This window comes from Pseudorca crassidens, chromosome 4 (assembly GCF_039906515.1).
Source record: "Pseudorca crassidens isolate mPseCra1 chromosome 4, mPseCra1.hap1, whole genome shotgun sequence".
Taxonomy (NCBI): domain Eukaryota; kingdom Metazoa; phylum Chordata; class Mammalia; order Artiodactyla; family Delphinidae; genus Pseudorca; species Pseudorca crassidens.
In genome coordinates this window covers 30,088,434-30,111,325 of record NC_090299.1, presented here as the reverse complement: position 1 = coordinate 30,111,325, position 22,892 = coordinate 30,088,434, and the positions used below count along the sequence as shown (strand labels likewise).

Here is a 22,892-nt window from a genome sequence, read left to right as displayed (position 1 = left end):
TAATTTGTCCCTAAGGGTCTACATCTCTTATTCATACGAATTTTCACCTCAAGTCTTCTTAGAAGCTCAAAGAATGAATTCTTCATGTTCTCTTTCTCTTTGTGGGATGTGGAGGTGTGAGGCATGGAGAATAGGGGAGGGCAGCGGAGAGAGCTGAAGGGTTGTGGGATCACTGACTCAGCATATACTATGATTATCCCTTTGAAAACCTTTTTATCTTTCATCCATATCATTCCAACAAATCCAGAAAGCCCATGCTATATGTCCCCCGTCACTCTATTTTTTTCTATATCACAGAGTATAGGTATCCTTTGAAACTCTAGGTCAGGATCAATTACATAATTTGCAGAACCAAGTGAAAATTGAAAATGTGAGGTGGGGCCCCTGCAAAATTCATTAAGAATTTCTTGATGGTGACAATAGAGCAGTACACCAAGCACAAGTCTCTTTGGTGCCCAGAGCCCATGGGCAACCACACAGGTCCTATGCCCATGAGCTGGCCTTGGCTGGACATTCACTTTTCTGGATTTGATGCAATGTTTCTCTCTGGACACTAGGAGATTAGCTCCTATGCATTTCTATTCCTATTCATTTTTCAGCCCCTGGATTCTGATTAACAAACTGTAAAACATACCTTTTTCTCGACCCCAGCCAGAAACGATGCATTTATCATTAGGTTGAAATAGATAGGGAGACCAGGGGACACAGGCAGGGACGGAATGAGGCAACACACATTCTTTTCGTCTTGGGTGTTTTTTCATTTCAATCAAAGCTATGTCATTTTGGTAGGTGGCTCCATTGTACTTATCGTGGATAATAATTTGATTTACCAACTGAACAGCTATCTGAGGGTCAGGTCTTAACAAGTCTGTAAATGATGTCCATATTTGGTAACGACGAATTCTGCTGATTCTGTAACAGAAAGGAAAAGGGAAATAAATATACTGAGAAAAAAAAACAACTATAAATTGGACTTCTGATGCTTCATCTTTAAATTCTCCCTTTTTAAGGAAGTTTTTCATTTTCCCGGATTTTTTTTTTAAATCTTTGCTGTCATGAAACAGTGCAATTAAATTTGCTTAGGACAGAATTAAAGTGCGCGGGTAAATGAAGAGAGGAATAGTTCATCTAACTGCTCAATATTAGGGACATAAAGATCTTGCTAACTACCAGATATGCCAGAATTAGAATGAGTTGGCTGCCTCAGAAGTAAGAGCACTGGCATTGAAGGTGTTTAAGCAGAGACCAGAGAGCGTCTAGCAAGAAATGTGCTTGAGGAAATAGGGAGTCAGAGCACAGAACCCCGGAGGTTCCCAGGGTGAAGACCACAGCTGTCATCATTCTGACCTTTAAAACTGACTTCATCCTAACTCTGCATTGTACTTATTTGCTCACAAGCCTTTCTTCCTGTTTGTGCTACCTGAAGTCAAAGATAGGGTCTTATCATCTATAGATGGATGTCTGTGTTGAGTATTATACCTGGAACACAGCAGCTGTTTTAGAATTTGGTTGAGATGGTGAATGAGCTAAATATTGCCTGTCCCGATGCCTCACTCTATTTTCATATCAATTTTCACCTCATGGTTTCCAGCAAATTGGGTGTCTACCATCACTTTCTCAGGGAATCACCTTACAGTTAAACAGTGATGTCCTAGGAACTAATGAGTGTTCAAGATGCTTTTATTTAAACGTAGAGTTCCAAGAATGCTGTGTTTCATATTACTTTTGGTTGTTTTTCAGGATCAGAGGTCCTGAATATTGTTTAACTGTTGATCCATTCAATTTACTTAACAAATATTTAGTGTGTACCTACTATTACCAGGCACTGTGTTAGCCACTGGGATGCAGAAATGAGCAAATCGGAAATAGCTCCTGCTTTCATGGAACTCAGGGTCTAGGAAAGGATGCAGCATTAAGTGGATAATCACACCAGTGAAGATATGTATTCTACTGTAAAAAGTGAGAGGAACTCACAGCACATGGGTTCTGAGAACATATCAGGAGGGCTTAGACTTTAGGGAGTGGGGGAAGGTTCTCTGAGGAAGTGAGGATTGAGCTGAGATCTGAATAACGAGTAGCACTAACTAGGGAAACAAGGTAGGAAAGATGCTTTCAGGCACGGGAAACCATATGTGAAGGTCTCTTTGCAGCAGGGAGCAAGGTACACTTGAATAATGGAAAGAAGGCCAGAGCAGGTGGAATAGGGGCAAGAAGTGGCGCTGTGGGGCAAGATGAGATCGGCAAAGGTAAATAGGGGTCACATCACTCGGGGCCTAATGAGCTGTGTTAAACATTTTGTTTAGTTTTTTTATCCCAAGAGGAATGCAAAGCCGTCGAATTTTAAGTGGGAAGTGGTCAAAACCAGGTATGGAACTACTACTCTTGCTGCACAGTAGGCAATGGATAGATGGGGGCAGTGCTGGGCAGTGACAGTGGGTAAGCCAATTCAGAATCGGTTGGTATAATCCAGGAAAGAGGTGGGAGCAGGGTAATAGTGGAAAGAAGTTTTGAGAATTAAATAATTGGAAATTAAAGAAGCCATCTGGAGTTGGTGATACCCTGGCTGAGCTATGGTAGGGTTAAGGGAGTGAAGTGCGAAGATTTTTAGATTTCTGCCCCGTGTAGCTAGATGAATGGTGCTGTCATTTGCTGAGATAGGGAACACTGGGTCAGGGCCGTATCTGGGGGAAGGGGCATATCATGAGCTCGGTCTTAGACCTTTTGAATTTGATTTACTTCTGATAGAGCCAAGATAGTCAGTGTACTGTAGGGTCAGGGTTGGAGAAGAGGTCTAGGCTGGAAATATCGTTGTGTCAGCATACAGTGGTATTTTAAAGGACAGAAAATTTTAGGAAGAAGAAGTAAGAAGAGAAGAGGAAGCCAGGATACATCTTGAGGAACTCAGGTATTTTAGGGGAGCAATAATGCTCAGTCACTGGAGGAGGAAGCTGCAAAGAAGGCAGAGAAGGTGTGACCAGAGAGGTAGGTAGAAAACCAGGAGAGTGTTGTGTAACAGAAGCCAAGAGAAAAGGGTCATTCAGAAGGAAGAACTTAGAGTTGGTGCATTGCTCCAATCCATGAGGATTTTTATGGGTGTCATTCAACAGATTTCTTATCTCTCTCAACTTCGGGTCACCTGCGGATTTTCTAAGCAGGCCTTCATCTAAGTTACTGTCAGATACGTTGAACTTGATTTTACCCTGGCTCTGCAACTGACTTGTAGTGTTGCTTTAGCCAAGTTATGTAACTTCTAGTCTCAGTCTGCTTATCTAGAAAATGGGAGGAATAATACTTACCTCTTAGGACTGTTGAGAATATTAAAACAAAATAACATATATGAAAGTGCTGGACATAGTATCTGGTCTGTAAGAGGTGCTCAATAAATGGTGCTTCATTCATTCTAAAGGTCATAACTGAGGGCAGAATTCTGAACCTGTTCTCCAGGCTGACCTTGATCCATGCAAATGAGCCACGTGAAATAACTTGGTACCTACAGGTTTGATCTGCCCTTGCCAGCTGGGATCAACAGTTTGGTGTGAGGGGAACACAGTGGGTTCTGGGGAATTGGCCTCTGGGATCCCGATCATGAATATCAGAGGGCGTTTAGCAGATAATAGAGTGGAACTTGTCAATTATTTTTCTTATATATGCTTTTATTTATCACCTGCCACAATCTCTATTACCTAACTTCATTGTTTCAGGAAATCCAACATCTACTGGAGACGTTTTTTTACCTGACACAATGTGCAGCAGTCAGAATCCAACAGCCACCGATATAAATTCCTCCACAGTTGATTTTCTCACCTTCCTTAATTGCCACCTGCCATGGGAAGTCTCCCTGTAAAGACATTTGTGTGGTCACTGCCATCCTCCCAGACAGGTGGCTCGAAGATATTTCCATGGCAAGACTCTCAGTCTCTTGTAATTACCACATTCCACCCCCACCTCTATTTTTTCAAACTTGGGCTGCTCCTGGGAAGTGACATTGTAACTTTTTGTGCGGGTTTACCACTTTTGCTGACTTTCCTCCTATGACTCGTTTCCTTCGAATGTGCGTGCTGTTTTTAACTCCACAGGACAGTTTAGGGAAAAACGATTTTATCCATTTTCTTTCTTTAAGAAAGGAAGAGATTGCATCATTACGATTTTGAAACCATTACCTTCTGGGCAAACTTCTTGATTATCTATGCCATAAAAACAGCAGAGTCACAACTAATATGAAACAGGCCAGATTCATTAGTAAGTTATTTTAGATGCTAAGCTGTGCTAGTCACCTTGTTTAAAAATTCTGGCTTAATATTAAAATTGGCTTGATTCTCTGAAGTTCTGCCCAAGGTGGACTAGTGGCAGAAAGAGGCTGCCTGAGGGGTTAAACATTTACCAGCCTCTGGAAGATAAGAGAAGCCACATGCCCAGGCATTACTACCATGACAGTTCAGGATGGGGGTCACATGCAGAACTCCAGCTTCTTACTTTCATAGTTTTTACTTTCTCGAGGTTGTTTATATGGGACTCTTTTCAATAATATTAACATTAATGATGTTAACGTTGAGTACTTTCTGTCAGGCCCCATGCTAAGTACTTTGTATATAGTTTATATCACTTAATCATCATATTAACCCTGAGAGGTAATGTGCCAGGAACCCCTGGACAATCCAGGATCAATGGGCTGGGAGGGGGGTTGTGTTTTTAGCCACTTGACATGTGCTGATATTTCCTTCCTCTGTGAGCACTCAGACAAGGCACGTTTGTCACTGGGAGGCATGGTAGACCAAGGCTTAAGACATGAATTTGCAAGAGAATTCATGACAAAGGAAGAAAGTAAAAGTATAAGATGCTCTTCTTATTCTCTCGCTCTATTTTATCATGTCACAAAAATTTCTGCCATCCCAAATGAGAAAGGAAAATTAATATCATTCTCAATTACTTTGAACATACAAGAAGGAGGTAGGTCCTCAAGGGAGAGAAGTTGTGAACAAATGTGGATAAAAGAATTTGGGGGGAGTCCCATCCATCCTAAGAACTATGTTGGGGGAAGAGTGTGATGATAAATTTTAAATTTCTGCTTGGACCTTTGAAAGAAGAGGGACCCCATCATTTGAGGACTATGAAACCAGCTTGGGTAGTATCTGAAAATTAATGTTACCTTGAATAGAAAATAAAGGGCCTTTGTTGGAAATCCCTCTAACTAATATCTGTAGCTTTGAGATCTAAATCTTTCACGCATTGCCTGATTTTTAAAAAATTGTTGATAGTTTTTGGGCCTGGCAATTGGAAGGGAGTCTTACATGAACTTCAGTTTTTAAACCTCCTAAAATAGGGAGATACTTCATTCCTAATTTGCATTTGAGCTTGTTACTCACCTAAGGTCACACAACTAACAGATAACTGAGTCAGGATTTAATACGAGTCAGTCTGACTCAAAAGCTCTTAACAATTACTGTCTTCCCAGAAACTTAATACTTTAATTAAATTTGGCCCTCAGTGCAGAACTGGCCAACATACAGATCTTCACAGACCTCCTGTTATCATGGTTTAAAATATTGCAAAAGAGCAGGTTCATTCAATTCACATCTATTATTTTTCTATTTCAAAATGTATGTCCTGGGTCACACTTGAAATCTGGTTGTTCTTGACAAAACTGACCTAACAAATCTCATAACAAATAGAAAAACCTTTTGTAGGACTAGAGTATTGTTTTCATTTCAAAACTAGCCATATGAATCAACCCATTTTAAAAGCAGTTCTCAAGAAGCATTTGTGCTTGTTTTTCTTAAAAATGATAAGGAAAGTAGTAATGTTATTCTTTTCTATTTAAGTTGATATCAAAGGTAATTGTTGCTTGAATCGATTATATTGCATATATGTGTACATACTCACACACACGCAAATGACATTAAAATGCAAATTTAACCAGAGAAGGACCAGTAAAAAAGAAGAATGCTAACTTACCGGCATCCATATCAGCAGTCAACATTTCTGTTTCTTCTAGAATCAAACAAAAGTTCCAATGTTTAATATTGTGTTTATAGTAAGAATTCAATCATTAAAATCATTTAAACTTCATTAATAATTATCTGTCTAAACCTTGTCCTACCTTTAAAAAGGACAGTACAAAATCTTATTTCCTTTCTATAGCTAGGTAATTGTGAAGGCTCAAGAGGAACGATGTAAGAAAATTTTCAGGCACAAACTACAGGTGTCTGTTGGCACAAGTGAATGGTGAGACTCATGGTGCTGCAGAGTTCTGCATTTAGAGCAGGCGAAGTGCCCAGTTCAGAGAAGAAAAGCATCTCTTTCAACTCTGCATTTGCAAGGTCTTTTTTTTTTTAATTAATTAATTAATTAATTAATTTTTGGCTGTGTTGGGTCTTCGTTTCTGTGCGAGGGCTTTCTCTAGTTGCGGCGAGCGGGGGCCACTCTTCATTGTGGTGCGCGGGTCTCTCACTATCGCGGCCTCTCTTGTTGCGGAGCACAGGCTCCAGACGCGCAGGCTCAGTAGTTGTGGCTCACGGGCCCAGTTGCTCCGCAGCATGTGGGATCTTCCCAGACCAGGGCTCGAACCCGTGTCCCCTGCATTAGCAGGCAGATTCTCAACCACTGCGCCACCAGGGAAGCCCTGCAAGGTCTTTATATAAGGTAGGGAGCAGTTATAGACACTGACCGAAATAGTCCTGAGGGGACATTAAAAAGGGTCTTCTCATTTTGTGTATATATTAAGGCACCTCTTAACAGGGGTTATGCAATGTTTAATTGGTTTCAGTGTTAGGCATAGTTATTATTAGTCATCTGGGATGCAGAAGTCAAAAGTTAAACAAAAAGAAAAACAGAAACACATTCTCTCTTCTTTTTTTTCTCTTAGACCTTTGCTTGAAGTTATATGGGATGATTCCATCTTCACTCTACTGTCCTAGAACATTTCAGTCATGGACAGGATCATCAGTTCTTTGACCTGAGGATCCAAAGGTGAATTCCCACAACGTGTTGTTCTGTCTTGGATGAGGGTGCAGCCTAGAGGGGCAATGTTACTTTGCTGCAGCAATCCTGTGTTTTATCACTGGATTTCCCAACTTCTTTTGGGGAGAGACATACATGTATCTGTTATGCTACACATCTAGGTTATTTTCTGCTCAGAGCTTTCACAAAAGCAACAACATGAACCAAAGAGAAGACTTCATATTAAATGCTCAACAAAGGAAGATGGGGAAAGTCCAGTGTAGCTGAGATATACTGGATATTAGAAGAGCAGCATAAAACTCCAAAAGCACAGACCGTAAGAAAAACAATCAATGACTTTGATTAAATAAAGATTTAAACATTTAAAGATTAAATTTAATCTTTAATCTTGGCTAAAGTTAATAGATGGGTGACAGAATGGAAGAAGGTATTTGCATGTCTAAAACTGAAAATGGATTAATATCTAGAATGCAACAAGAAAGAAGACTGCAGTCCCAATATGAAATGAGGCCAACGATGTGAACTGGAGAAAGGACAGAAGAAAGGAAAGGAAGAGGAAACTCAAAAAGCTAGTATGCATATGAAGAGAAACCCCAAATCATTGGTTACGACAAAAATTCAAATTAATAAACAATGCCATATCACTGGAGAGTATGAGACTAGCAAAATTAGAAAGCTGTATGGTACTAAATGTTAGTGGGTTTGAGGCAAGCCCTTGGGTGTTGTCGGTGGAGGTGAGGACCACTCTGCCAGAGAAGGAGCAGGCCCTAGGTTGTCAGATTAAGTAGAGGCATACCCCAAGACCCAACAATTCTTGGCCCAGCTAGATGTCTCCAAGAAATCCTCCCACACATCCTTAAGGAGAGGATATTCACTGCACTGTGAGTGCGGGCTGAAAGTCCACTACTGAGAAGGTAGGGAGTCACTTGTGAAAGATGAACACCACAGTGTTTTATCATGTGGCAGTTAGAAGCAACAGATTAGATGGAAACATCGCAACATGGACAGATCTTAAAAACGTAATGCTTTGTGAAAAGATAAAAAGGAAATATAAGATCTAGAACACACTACTATGTGAATTACAGATGTATGCTCACAAGGTAGCAGTACACACTGGATAAGAATGTATACAAACAAAAAGACAGAGATGATCATGTGCAATGAGCTAAGGAATATAATTAAGTCATCTCTTTGCCCCTGAGGTCTGAAACTAGGAAGGAAGGAAGGACAAGAAGGAGGGAAGGGGAAAAGGAATAAAGAAGAGGAAACAAACAAACAAAAACAAAACAAAACAAAAAGGACAGCAGCCTTGGAGGGCAAAATGACAAGAGGGAGGGAATACAAAGAAATAGTTGAAATTGCCATTTAGAACAGGGCTGATCTTGAGCATATAAAAGTCACTCAGGAACCCTAAGGAGGACGATAAACTTTTAGTAGTCATTTTATATGAATAATGAAGAAAGGGATGACCCTAAAGAGCTGGAAGATTTCGGGATATCTGTTACAAAAGTAAATAAGGAAATACCTGTCATAAAAAGATGTTATCTTTCCTCTGGTGACAATTTCTTCAGGAGCTGCCTTGGTTTTGGGGAAAAAGCAAAGGAAGAGAAGGGTATTTGGCAGAGGTGAAATGTGCAGGGAATGCGCCTTGGGTGGTTTTTGGCTAGCAGGCTGTGAACGGGGAGTGTGGGAATGAAAGTTTACCACACTGCGGGGTTGGGGGGTGGGGAAGGCCATTGTGCCTAAACAAATGTTAAAACCGGTTATGTCATCCTCAGTTAATAGTTACCTTAAAATATAAGATAACAGCAGTGCTTGCTTGTATTTTGTTTCAATTCTGCAATATCCCGAAAATTTAATAAATTTTTTACCTTGAGCCATATGTAAATCGCCTGAAAAAAGAACAAAAACAAAAAAATTACCACAGCAAAGGATAATTTTTATTTGGAAAAAAATGCATACCATTTCAAGCTAGAACACCTTATTCTTCTTCTCAATTTTGTAATATAAATTTACAAAATTTATTTATTTATTTAAATCTATTGTAAAAATAGATTTACCTTTAATTTCAGGATGTCCAGTTCCTAAAAACAAAACAAAAAACTCACTGTAGCAAAGAGATCATTTTCACTTGAATTAAATATACACTAATCATTAATATTTCAGTAATAGTATAACAATTTTAATATTTACAAAAAGATAAAAGGGAACCACATTATGCCATTTTTTGTGGGCACAACCAAATACTCTGATTTTTAATACTGCTTAACACATGTTTCATCTTACATTTAAACACACACCAGTTTCACCACAGCAAGGAAATCATTTTAACTTCAGTTTTAAAAAAAGATTCGTATTTTAGATATATTTGAATACATACCCAACAGCAGACTTATTATATAGTTAAACAAAATTTATTTACTCTTTTTAGCTTATATTAATAAAAAGTGGGTTTATAAAGGATAAATGAAATTAAGGTATATTCCAAACCTCCCTTGCTTTAGTGATTCTGATCTGTTCCCTGAAAGGAGAGATCAATGAATATATTAATATATTTATTTCACATCTCTGCTCTCACTTGCCCTTTCTCAGAGAGGGAAAAATTAGAATCATTATTGAAATACAAAGCACAGCTCACTCTAAAGATGGATAAACTGAAGTAACAATGACAGTGGACAAAATGTATTTTTGATACGGATTCAAGAAATTACTACTAAAAGTAAGCTTTATGTTGTAGTTATTCCCTTGCAGTAGGATTCTTTTTTTTTTTTTTCTGATAAACTAACAAATTCTGAGGAGGAGAAGAGGGAGGGAGATGGGAAGAAGAGGAGGAGGTAGAGAGGAAACCCAAAATATTATTATACTGAAGTGGTGAAATCAAACTGTAGAGCTTCAGAGAGAGAAGCTGTATACTGTATGGTTTCACTTATATATGGCATCTAAAAAATCCAAACTCATAGAAAAAGAGGTCAGATTTGTGGCTACCAGAGGCAGGGGTTGGGGGCTAGGGGATTGGGTGAAGGTGGGGAACTGGGTGAAGGTGGTCAAAAGGTACAAACTTGCAGTTATAAGGTAAATAAGCACTGGGGCTAGTGACGTCACCAGCATGGCGACGATAGTTAACACTGCTGTATGGTATACTTGAAAGTTGCTTTGAGTAAATCCTGAAAGTTCTCATCACAAGGAAAAAGAATTGTAACTATATGAGGTGATGGATATCAACTAAACTTATTTTGGTAATAATTTTGCAGTATATGAGTCAAGCTCATGCTGTACACCTTAAACTTCTACAGTGTTGTATGTCAATTATATCTCAGTAAAACTGAGGGTGAGGGAAGCTATCAAGCTGCACTGGCAAAAGTCAGGGCACTGTCTTCCTCCTTGGAAAATTTTTTGAAATTTCTTTCTTTCCTCTCTTCACTAAGAATTTCACTACATTTAACCAAATTAAAGTATTTTGCTCAACTGCTTTATACTCTTCAAATAAATTAACGTGATTTGAAATCCTAAAAAGTGTGTCTTTTAAGAACTGATATCAATGGAAAATTAAACAAAATTTCATTAAAGTCAAATACTTGGCATACCAAGCAATTATACATAATTAATGTCAATTAACTTATCCATACATATCTTCAACATTTATTTAATGCTTATATGGAAGGCACTTTACCTGGGACATTTGGAACATAAAAATAATTTGATCCTGTTTTAAAGGTGTTTGCTGTTGAGAAGGAAAGGTAAGACGAGTACAAAAACCTACAATAAACCATTAACGGTAATTCAGTGGTGTCCTGACACGGACTTTACCACTACACAGGAGGCTGTTGTGTCCCTTCCCGGTTTGTGTTCTGTGACATCATGTCAATGGCTTGAAATCACCCACGGTGGGAGTAATTTACAGCCCAGAAGTTAGCAAAAGCTACAAATCAGGGAGTCCCCATCCCTCTTCAAACCCAACTGTTAAACATTTACCAGCGCACCCCTGGATTCGTTCCGTAAGTGAGGTGGATTCAAGGACCCACACTCCTCCTGCAGCCTTCCCATCCCATCTTTGAAGAAGCAGCTCCATCCTTTCCATTCTCAGGCCAAAGCCCCTGGAGCCGCCCTTGACTGCTCATTTGTTCTCACACCCCCATCCAATCTATCAGCAAATCTTTTTGGCTCTAGTTTCAAAACATATCCAGAATCTGACTGCTTCTCATCATTTCCATTCCTACCAACTTATCCTAGTCACTATCATCTCTTCCCTGGATTATTGCAGTAGCTTCCTCCCTGGTTGCCCCGCTTCGCCCCTCGCCCTCATACAGCCTATTCCCCACCCAGCAGCCAGGGTAATCGTGATTTAAAATGTAAGTCAGATCATGCCGTTCCTCTGCTTAGAGACCCAATTTCACTCAGTAACAGGCCTCACTGGATCTGCCCTGATCTTCCACCCAAGCACCGCTCCAACCTCTCCCACTGCTTGTCTTCTAACCCACTAACCCCACCTGGAATACCCGCCGCACTAGCCTCCTTGCTGATTGGCTCTCAAACATACTGGAATGGTCCTGTCTTAGGAACACTGCACTGGTTGTTGCCTCTGCCTAGAATACTCTTCCGCAGACGTCTGCATGGCTGGCTCCATCTTTTCCTTCGGCGCTTTGCCTAAAAGTAATAGTGAGTGAGCCTTCCCAAGCTGCCTTACCTAAAATTTCAGAACTTACTGCTACCCCCCTCCCCGGGACATTTGACATCTTCCTTGCTTGCTTTATTTTTTTTCTTAGTACTTATTATTTTACTAGATATTTTTACTTATTTCTCTATTGTTTCTCTTCCTCCACTAGAATATAAGATCCATGAGGGGCAGGGATTTTGAAATATTATTCACTATTGTAACCCCAGCATCTGGAACAGGACCTGGCACACATAGTAAGAACTTAATAAATATCCGTTGAGTAGATGAATGAATATATTAACTTAGGGAGATGTTTCCTCCAGAAAGCATCAATGGGAGCAGGAAGTCAGTCTGTGTGGGACACGGTAGGTACCTAGTAAATATTTTCCACCTTTGGAGGTTTTCCAATGAGCACCAAAAAGCAAAGAGCGCCTACTCACTGCTTTGAAACTTGGTAAGTAAAGGGAAAGAATTATATCATTCTGCCTTTCTACGATGAACTGAATTTCGTGAAAACAAAATAGTTCTTCTCTATACAATTCCAGTTAATAAATGCAGAAGGAATGTTGAGTTAGAAATTGCCATTTTTAAAGAGAAGGGGGGAGAGATAAATTAGGAGTTAACATGTACACACTACTATATATAAAATGGATAACCAACAAGGACCTACTGTATAGCACAGGGAACTCTACTCAATATTTTGTAATAACCTATAAGGGAAAAGAATCTGAAAAAGAATATATATATATATATATATATGTCACTGTGCTGTACACCTGAAACTAACACAGCATTGTAAATTAACTATACTTCAATAAAAATTTTAAAAAATGAAATAGCCATTTTATAGTCGCTATTGATGAATTGGCTCTAGGCAATAATTACAAAGCCTGCTAAAACCCCTGGGTCAAATAATGAAAAAAAGTAACCATGAAACTTTAAATTACCTTCACAACCAATTTCATCTTCTCCAGTAATGCAGTCCACCTCACCATTGCACTTATACTGCTTTGGAATACAAACACCCGATTTACAGAAAAAACTTTCACCTCGGCACTCTGTGCAAACATAAATACAAGAGGGGTGTGTTTTTTCATTCTTAAAATGGAATGAGATGGAATCTTAATTCAATGGTAAAGTTGCTTCTACTTTCTTAGTCAGAAGAATGCTTTTGAGAGTTTAAAGGCTAGATTCATTTCTACCTTTACAGCACAACTCATCACTCTGGTCTCCACAATCATTGACACCATCACAGGCCTTCTTCTGAGGAATGTGTTTCCCATTCACACACTGAAAGGAGTCGTTTGTTGGAGAAACTGTAAAGTAGGAATTATCTTTGTGAAATTTATCTGTGGAGTTGTGGGTGACATCTTTATCACATGTTTGGATTAATGGGGACCTGAAGATAAAACCAGGCACAAATAAAAAATGATATAAAATGTATGGGTGGTAGTATTGACATAGTATATATGATTAATAAGGAAACTAGGGGCTTCACTGGTGGCGCTAGTGGTTGAGAGTCCACCTGCCGATGCAGGGGACGCGGGTTCGTGCCCCGGTCTGGGAAGATCCCACATGCCACGGAGCGGCTGGGCCCGTGAGCCATGGCCGCTGAGCCTGCACGTCCGGAGCCTGTGCTCTGCAACGGGAGAGGTCACAGCAGTGAGAGGCCCGCGTACAGCAAAAAAAAAAAAAAAAAAAAAAATAAGGAAACTAAACGCCAAAGCTGGCTTGTGGATGCCCTTTTATAATCTCTGAAAACCAGCATTCATTGTGGAGGTCTCTGCTCGCCGAGATGGGGCAGGGGTTTCGGGAATCAGGAGCCCTTGCTGACACTGGCGAACTCTGGTGCTCATCCACTCCTTTCACGCTACTGCTTTATCCCCCACCCCCATCCTGAGGCTTACTTGGCAGTGCTGTTTACATTTTGATGGTACTTATTTTTTAGCACCAAAAAAGGCTTTGGTCTTTAATACTGTATATATGGCAAAAATATTCCAAGGTCAGCATGAAGGAGAAAAGTGGCAATGATTGCCTGAGGCACAGATGTGGTCACTTAACCATTTTAAAGGCATGTGTAATCGGCCGGACCTCTCGAGGGAGATGCTGAGTTTCTTCTAATGTTTTATTAACTTGTGTTTGCTGCATCAACTTTAATCCATATATTCAAGGAATCAAAGGGGAGTCAAGCAACTTTACTTCCCATATAGGAACCTGGATAGAAGTAATATTTGAATGGCAAAAAAGGTATAATAGGGGAAAAGCACCCATTTCGGCTCTAAAACCCAAAATATGATTTTGCCATTGTGTTTCCCTGGCAAGAGGGTATCTGTCATTTGTTTGTTTACTACAGACTTGACGTGAAATAAACACCTTTGAAGGAAGGGAAAATATCAGGCCAGTTCTCCACTAACCTTCACTCCCTGTGTAACACACCACACCAGCCAAACCCTCGGAACTGCTAGTTAGTCCCTTAGTAAAAGTACATTCAGCCAAAGTGGTCTCAAATCCTCGACAATGCACGTGTAGACATTCAGTGGAATTTATATGACGATCTCTGCTTTGAGTATCAAGAGCACCTCTGCAAATCAAATAAATGAAACAGTAAGGTAGAATAATTAGTACTTTGTATTTATAACTTTACTGTAGGAGGTAAAGGACTATTTCCTCTTATTTTCTACATAAGGGTGGTAGATTGGGCAATATGCTTAAATTCTCTGAGCTTCAATATCTTCATCTGTAACAGGGAATATAACTACCTCATTGAGTTTTGCAAAGATTAACAATCAGTTTAAACTGACTGGCCAAAGTTCAAAACATGGCAAGCACCCACAAATATTGGTTTCCTCTCCTCTGTTTCTTGTTAAGGAGGAATGCCTCTTCGTCCACACTGCTGATTTCTTTCCAACCTGAGATGTGTCATTCTTGGCCTCTCTCTACGGCTTAACTCCTGTTCTCTCCAGGAAGGGAGTGGATTAATTTTATCAGGGAATTTTGGAAATGTAAACCAGGAAAGGTCAGCCCAGCTCTTCCATTTTTTCCTTTTGGGTCCTCTTCACCTGCCGAATGCTGTAAGTCTTACCTGGTTGGCCCCATTGTTGCCTGGGATCAGGGAGGTTCAGTTAGTTTGATTCTAGCAGGTCCATTTTGCTTTTACGCTAAGCTACATCCTCAATTCAGTCTTGACAGTATTAAGTGATATTTTGACATCTATGTGCCATTGCTTGGACTTCTCAGTTTGTTCAGAATTTGTGTAGCTAAGAGGCTACCTCAGTGACCCGATATCCTAGAGATGATGAGTTACAGTGAGCTATTCTTCCAGAATATTCAATTGCTCCCTGCTTTTCTCTAGAAGTTAATGGGGAAAATGGGTTAAAAATAAAAGGTTGAGCAAAGATGCATCAGGCAAATGTAAACAAAAATTAAGCAGTAATGGCAATATAAATATCAGATAAATTACAATGAAAGGGAAAAAGAGAGCAATTAAATGGAACAAAGAAGTTCAGATCCATAATGAAGATATAGTGGTCATGAAACTGTGCCAAACCACATCGAAATATGAGAACAGATGGGAGCCATTTGGGGCAATCTGACACGTGAATAATCTGTAAAACCTCTCAACCTATAAATATCTAAAAGGACTAGATAAATGTTCTCAATGAACTCTTAAGGAATTAACGGAAATACCCACTGGCTAAAATCAGAGAAGTCTGTTCATGAGCTTATACAAAATATAAGAACAAAAATTGGGAGATCAAAGAGTGAGAGAGTTTGCCATTAGGTTGAATCACAGGTTGTAGGTCACAAACTGTCGAAAATAAGAAATACTCTATGGCTCAATTAATCATAAGAGACTCTCACTAATGAACTACTAGCAGATGTGGTTTAGGAAGAAGAAAATTGAAGCCAGAACGAAGAAGTGAGATGAAAGAAGTAACAACAAACCAGGAAGTTGGTAAATATGAAGTACATCTGAGTAAGCACTGACTGAACAAAAGTAATGATAATTGCTTATTATATAATGATAGCAATTAACTTCAGGAATATATAAAAATAAGGTTGAACAAAATACTGGAAACTTGACACGGTAATGCCATTCTTTGTATTGATATTATTCCTGACGAGGCCAAGGACTTTCTAAGTTAAGGGTTCATAGTATAAATGTAAAGATAACCGCTAAAGGAATAGAAATAGGATGTATATAATTTTCAAACAAATTAGAGGAAGAAAAAGGAGAAGATTAAGAAACAACAACAACAGCTTTATTAACCTAATAGAAATTTAAAAAGGAAGAAACAAGAGGACAGAAAAAGCAGGGTAACTAATAAGCCCAAAACAAGACAGGAAAAATAAATTCAACAGTGTAAATAATCACAATAATGTAAATGGACTAAACTCTTCAGACAGTTATTGTCATATTGTATTTTTTTTTAAAATCTAGATATGTGTTGTTTATAAGGGACACACTTAAAAGATAAAAGATAAAAGATAAAGCATAGGAAAGCTTAAAAGATAAAAGCATAGAAAACTTGTAAGTAAATAAATGGGAAAATATTTGAATAAAGCAATCAACAAGGTTTCTAATGGATAACACATCTATGCAGAACCCTGCACATGAAGCATTTAAAATATACTCAGTACAAAGCAAGTCTCAAAAAAATATTTAAACAATTGTCATCATATGGAGACATTCTCTCTCCACAATAAACTTAAATAGTAAATCTATATAAAAAAGTTAACCAAAAGCGAACTAATATACTCATTAGGAATGTAAAAAAAGAAACTTCTAAATTATGTATGAGTCAAAGAAGAAATTATATTGAAAATGAGAAAATATTTTGAACTGAACAATAAATAAAATATCCACTTACAGAGGGTTATGGCATGCAGATGAAGCATTACCTAGAGGGAAATTTGTACCTTAAATGCTTACATTAGAAAATAAGAAAAACTAAAAGAATTGGAAAAAATACAATAGGGAAAAGAAGAGAGAGAGCCAAAGATAAAAGTTAATGAAAATAAAGAAACAAAAGAAAATTTACAAATACAAAAATCAAAAACACTAATCAAATAGACACATCTCTGCAAGGTTGAGAAAAAAAAGAGAGAAGGCATATATAAACAACATTAGGTATGAAGGAGTGGACGTAATCATAGGTGAATAGAGATGATGATGAATGTATTTGCAAGTCTACAGATGGGCAAAGGATTGCATCCAGATACCTGAGCAAACTTTGGGTGCTCAGCAGTGTTCTAAGTGCTAGCTGAGCATAAACAAACTTCATCCTCATGACAGGCAGTTAATATGCTCAGGTTACAGTTGAGGAAGTTGAGGCACAGAAAGATAGGGTAATCAAAAATTTTAAAAAAGTTGGAGTAATCAAATCAGCCCTGGGGAAATTCAGTGACACGAAGCACTCACAGTGGAAATCCAAGGTCAAGGCAGGCCACGTTGGCCTGTGTAATGCTCCAGCTTTTTCCACACACAAACATTTTTTGATCTTGGTCTACAAGTTTTACTTCAACAATTCCTTCTGAATGTCCTTTTTCATTCTCCAAAGAAACACTAAATTCTTCTAAAATTAAAAAAAAAAAAAAGAATGAGCAATATTCAGGCACTCTTCCTCCTCTTGATTAAGTCTCTAAAGTAATAAAATACATAATTTCTAATTAACTTTGAACACCATGAAGATTTTTTTCTTGTTTTGGCTGCGTTGGGTCTTCGTCGCTGGGCACGGGCTTTCTCTAGTTGTGGTGAGCGGGGGCTACTCTTCGTTGCGGTGCGCAGGCTTCTCATTGCGGTGGCTTCTCTTGTTGCAAAGCACGGGCTCTAGGTGCACGGGCTTCAGTAGTTGTGGCTCACGGGCTTAGTTGCTCCGCAGCATGTGGGATCTTCCCGGACCAGGGGTTGAACCCGTGTCCCCTGCATTAGCAGGCGGATTCTTAACCACTACGCCACCAGGGAAGACCCACCACGAAGATTTTAACAAATGGTAAGCAATCATTTTATGAGGGCTTATTATGTGTCAGTGGCTGTGCTACCCAGTTGTAAAAAAAAGTACTATAAAATCCTCATATCAACCCTATGAAGATTAGGGTGATATTTATCCCTATTTTTACACGTGAGGAATCTAAATTTATCCATTTTTATACATGAGATTAAGTTACTTGCTCAAGGACTGAAGCCAGGAATCTGAACCTGCTATATTGATCTGACTCCAAAATCCGTGCTCTTAAAAGTTAGCCAAGCAAATAATGAAAATGTAAGAAAGGTTTATGTATTCTCATATATTTAAGACATTTCATGCCTCAAGAGAACAGAAGTCTGACCCTCACAAAATAATCTCCACAGTTGCTTTCGTCCTCTCTAACAAGGAAGAGAGATGGACTCAATCACGGAACTTTCTTCTTCCTCTTCCACAGTACCTTAACATCTTAACTCAGCAATACAAAAATATTTGGGCTACTGTGTGCTGGCACACAACATGGTAACTTTAAAAAGAACGTTTTAAGCATTCTTCTGTAAATTCATGAAATGTCTGTGATAATGCATATCAGAAGACAACGAGCTTAAGGTCTGCTGTCATAGCTAAGATTTCATGAGCGCCCTCTGTGTACTAGTCACAGGGCTTTACATACGTCATGTTATTTAATTTTCACAAGAGTCTTATGAGTTAGGAACTACTGTTACTCACATTTTACAGATGTGAAAACTGCATTCCAGAGAGGCCACAGAGTTTGCAGTAATTGAGGTGGGGCTTGGAGGGGCTTAGAACCAAATCTGACTGACAGTGAGACCCTTAAATCGTAAGCACTCTGCTAGTCTACATATTAGGGTCCCAGACCTCCTCACTACATTAGGCACCTGGATGAAGTCTTGACAAGCTCTCTGATCTGATGTGCCAAGTTTGCTAGGTTGGAGTATATCCTAGGCCAGCAATGGCCTGAGCTAAACCTTGGATCAGGGCTGATGGGTTGGGGCTAGGGAAAGGGGTAGGGACTGGTGGGATGGATGCTGGAAGAAATTATTGGGGCTGGGGTTCAAAGGGGTTCCATATGAGTACCAGTCTCCCGCAAAGCCCTTTTCACTGGGTTCTGAACCAACTCAACAGCTCTGGGAATAATCCCTTTAGCCAAGCAGAAGTGAGAGTGGGGATAATTTTGAAGGGCTGGGCAGCAGAGAGTGGCATAGGCACTGAGGGGAAGGACCAGCCTCAGGGCCTCATGCTCTAGACTCAAGGGCTGGCTAGATTCTGATGATCCGCTAATTTCTTTAGTTATCACCCCAGTTACTAGTGAGGGTCTAGAGAAGAATTTTGAATTGTTATCATAACATTTCATAGGAAAAGTATTTTCTAATAGAAAATATAGTAGACAATTTTCTTCTTACAAAATAAACTAGGCTTTTCCTACCTTCACCTGTGCATGTTCCTGTTTTTAAAAACTTTGCCTCTGGACGAAGACATTCAAAACTCTTTTGCTGACAGTAAGTTGGGTAGCTTTTCCCATTAACTGAACACACCCTGGTACCATTCTTTGGGCACTGATAAGGAAGTTTACAAACACAGGTCCCGTCGATGCATTTCTGCCATGGTTGGCAGAAGACTTTATTGCAGGAGAGACATGTGTGTTTTTCAGTTAAGCACTTTTTCTCCACGAGATCCTCTTGAGATGTGTCTGATGTTGAAGTGGACTATAAAGCACAAAATAAACATTAGCTTAGCAACAAACTAAAATCTTTTTCAAGATGAATACATGAGCTACAAATGACCAGTGATACATGGGTATTCAGAGTCATCAGTATCACCGTCCCAAAGAAATGCATAGAGTATAAGACATGTTTCATCAGTGATAATTCTCTGTGCTGGTAAGGGAAGCATGACAGATAATTTCTAAACTCAAATCATGGAAATAAATGTTGATATAACCTTCTTCAGATGCTGTGTACCAAAAGCTTCCCCTTCCTGGAATTTATTAAAAATAGAAAAATAGTCTAAACATATGTTATCAGGACATTATTTAGGTATATTATGGCACATTAAAAAAGAAAAGATGAATACATGAAGGAAAGGAACAAAACAGACTCATGTACCCCACAGTATAGATGAGGGTAATGTGGTCTGGTGGTTTTTAGAATCAAACAACCCTGGCTTCTAGTCTCAACTTGGGCACTTATATGGCCTTGAGCAAGTTACTTACCCTCATGAAACATGTTTCCTCATCTGTAAAATGTTCCCTTCTATTTTGCAAGGTTATTGTAAGCATTAGAAATAAAATGTGTCTAATGGTTGGCAGGTACTAGGCATGAAATCAGTGGGAGCTGTTATTATTCAAAAGCCAACATAAAATTCTGCCTTTGAAGAAATCAATGAATCTCGACAGTTATGTTAAGGAGTAGAAAATTTGGCGGTAATTATAGTCTCATGGAATGAATTGAGGAATGAAATTGATTAATTCTATTAATAAATGCAAAACCATTTGCTAAACTCCTATTTTGTGCAAAATCCTGCTAAGATGAACGTGACATGGACTCTGTCTTCCAAGGGCTTGATATCTAGACAATAAGATAGAAACATGCATAATAACTGGGGTAAGTGATATAACAGTCATACAAATAAGATACAGTATTCTTGGAGATCCAGAGTGTGAGAGAACAAGTATTTCCGGGGGCATTTTTTTTTTTGGCTGCCCCCTGTGGCATGCAGGATCGGGTATCCCAACTAGGGATTGAACCCGTGCTCCCTGCAGGGGAAGCACAGAGTCTTAACCACTGGACCGCCAGGGAATTCCCCCCAGGGGCATTTTAAACAGCCTCATGGGGCATCTGAGCAAGGTAAGGAAGGTCAGGTGTTAGCAGAGGGTAGGTGCTAGCAAAACACAGGAGGAATGGCGCACAATGTATTTAGGGAATTGTGAGCAGTCCCAAGTGATGGGCTTGTGTGCTTCAACTGGGATAGTCATTGGTTAGGAAACTGGGGAGGAAGAGGAAGCAGGAGTGGAGCAAGAAAATGATTTGGAAAGACACTTGAACAAGCAAAAGCAAGAGGACTGGACAATTTAATGCATGTAGGGGTTGACAGTAGAACTAGATTTTGAGGCTGAGTGTTAGTAAGGATGTATAATGCCATTAATCGATATAGATATTATGTTAAGGTAGAGAATTATGAGTTTGGCTTGGGACCTGTTGATTCTGATATGCCTGAAGGATGTGCATTTGGAGATATTTTGTAGAAAAGGGAAATGTGTGTCTGAAGCTTGGAAAACAGACGATTCTCTCATTCATCAATTAATTCACTAAATGATTTAGTAAGCACCACTCTGTGCCAGGGAACAGCCTGAGGCTAGGGTCAGAGGGATAAAAATCCCTGCCTAAGGAGTACACCAACCAGAAGAGAGACAGGCAAGCCTGACTGACAGTTTCCCTGGTAGACGTGGGCCGGGGATGCCATTAGGACAGTGGTCCCATGGCCTGACTAGGAGGCTTGAGAACATCTCCAAGAAGAGCTGATGTCTGCGATGAGCACTGAGAGCACTGAGGAGTCAGCTGGCAAGGGTGGTGGGAGGTGCTCCGGGCAGGACTGTGAGAACAAGAACAGCAAGAACAGGGAGCCACTGAGAGACTAGACAGTGGAGCAAATTTGCATTTGAGGAAGATCTTTCTGGAGATCAGATCAGACAAACAGGCAGGAGGCCAATTAGACCTGCAGGAATCCAGAGGAAATACAATGAAGGCTGGGAATAGGTCAACTGGGTCAAAAGCCAGTTGTGGAAAGTCAAGGCTCTCTCTCTGTCCCCTAGACACCCCCCTTTGGAGGATGGGCATCCTTTGGTCCAGTCTCCCCAGCCTCCAGCCATAACACCCTCCCCCCACCCCCGCCCCGACCTTGCTCAGTGCCCTCCAGCTGCAGTTAACAGCAAGCTGGGACAGAAGCAAATTGAACGATCTTTAAGGGCTATGATGAAGACAAATAAAAACCAGTCATTTAAAAACCACACACAAATTTGCAGAAGCTGTGAAAGTCATTCTATCCAACATGCTTTTCAGTAAACTTTATCAAATAGCCAGGAAGTTTGACAAATTTGCCGTTAACTACACTGGTTTTTGACACACCGATCTAGAATAAAATCTAGTAATTACATACTTTTCATGGTTCCATGTACCTCTTTTGTAGCACTTATTAGAGTTGACAGTTTTGTAATTACTTAGCTCCTGTGTCTTCCACTGACAAAATTTAACTGCCCTGACAGCTGGGACTGTCGGCTTTTACGTATCACCTTTCTACTGAAAGAGCAGTACTCTAATTGGGTGCAAGCAGAAAAAACTTGATTTTTCCCCCCAAATTTATCCCTTTCTGAGGTGTCATTTTTCCTTGATCTTTAGAAAGAAACTTGGGCAAGTGCCATCAAGTTTTCAGTCACTCTTAGATTAGAGCAAAAATGAAAGATTAAAAGAATTTTGGTCCCAGGAACAGTCATATATAACAGTCATATACTACAATGTCCAGTTCTGGGTCATCATTTAGACTCTGACTTTCATTTCAGTTGAAAGGTCCTTTCTCCTAGCTCAGACTTTCTTCAGGGGCATGGTGGGCCTGGTATTCATTGAATGAATGGTGAAAAACAAAAACAAAAACAAAAAGAGAACACCGGGGAGAATTTTACATTTTAGGAGCTGAAGATTTTAGGAGCATGGGCTCTAGGTGCGTGGGCTTCAGTAGTTGTGGTATGTGGGCTCAGTAGTTGTGGCACGCGGGTTTAGTTGCTCCGCGGCATGTGGGATCTTCCCAGAGCAGGACTCAAACCCCCATGTCACCTGCATTGGCAGGCGGATTCTTAATCACTGCACCACCAGGTAAGTCCCAAGCCTAGTATATTTTTAAACAACAGGTACTTTTTAAACAACCCCCCTATAGAACAAAATTATTTTCAGTAAAAATCATGAAAGAAATGAATAATAAATTATAGAGAAAAATTTAAACACAAATATTTTCTTGTATTGAAATTTCATATATAAATATATACAAAATCATGCTTGTGAAAAATAAAAAAGTAAAAAGTAAAATTCATAGTATGGTACAAATAAGGAAAAAAGTACTAGACAAATATTTTAAATTACATTCATATACTTAATGAAAAAGGAAAAACTATACCTATATATAGGCCTGTTGCAGTAATGAATAATAATATTACAGTTTAAGAATAATTAAATATATTAATAAAAATAATAAATTTCATTTTAAAGATACTGAATAGTATCTTTCAGTATCTTTACCTAATCTGA

General features: G+C 39.3%; 1 protein-coding gene across 7 annotated transcripts in view; it reads right to left on the bottom strand.

Moving 5' to 3' along the window:
• Window positions 1-22,892, bottom strand: part of CFI (complement factor I) — a 37,918-nt gene that overhangs the window by 5,687 nt on the left and 9,339 nt on the right. Inside the window, exons 2-12 of one of the 7 annotated variants that reach the window (XM_067735333.1) lie at window positions 19,025-19,304; window positions 17,034-17,187; window positions 14,026-14,192; window positions 12,814-12,927; window positions 12,559-12,669; window positions 9,018-9,041; window positions 8,829-8,849; window positions 5,953-5,988; window positions 4,010-4,113; window positions 3,735-3,838; window positions 635-912 (exon numbers count right to left, since the gene is read on the bottom strand). In XM_067735333.1, the coding sequence (XP_067591434.1) occupies window positions 635-912; window positions 3,735-3,838; window positions 4,010-4,113; window positions 5,953-5,988; window positions 8,829-8,849; window positions 9,018-9,041; window positions 12,559-12,669; window positions 12,814-12,927; window positions 14,026-14,192; window positions 17,034-17,187; window positions 19,025-19,304 (1,393 nt within the window). Of the gene's footprint in view, window positions 1-634; window positions 913-3,734; window positions 3,839-4,009; window positions 4,114-5,952; window positions 5,989-8,828; window positions 8,850-9,017; window positions 9,042-12,558; window positions 12,670-12,813; window positions 12,928-14,025; window positions 14,193-14,693; window positions 14,971-17,033; window positions 17,188-19,024; window positions 19,305-22,892 lie in introns of those variants that run through there. The other 6 variants (XM_067735334.1, XM_067735338.1, XM_067735339.1 and 3 more) reach the window with 6 other exon arrangements.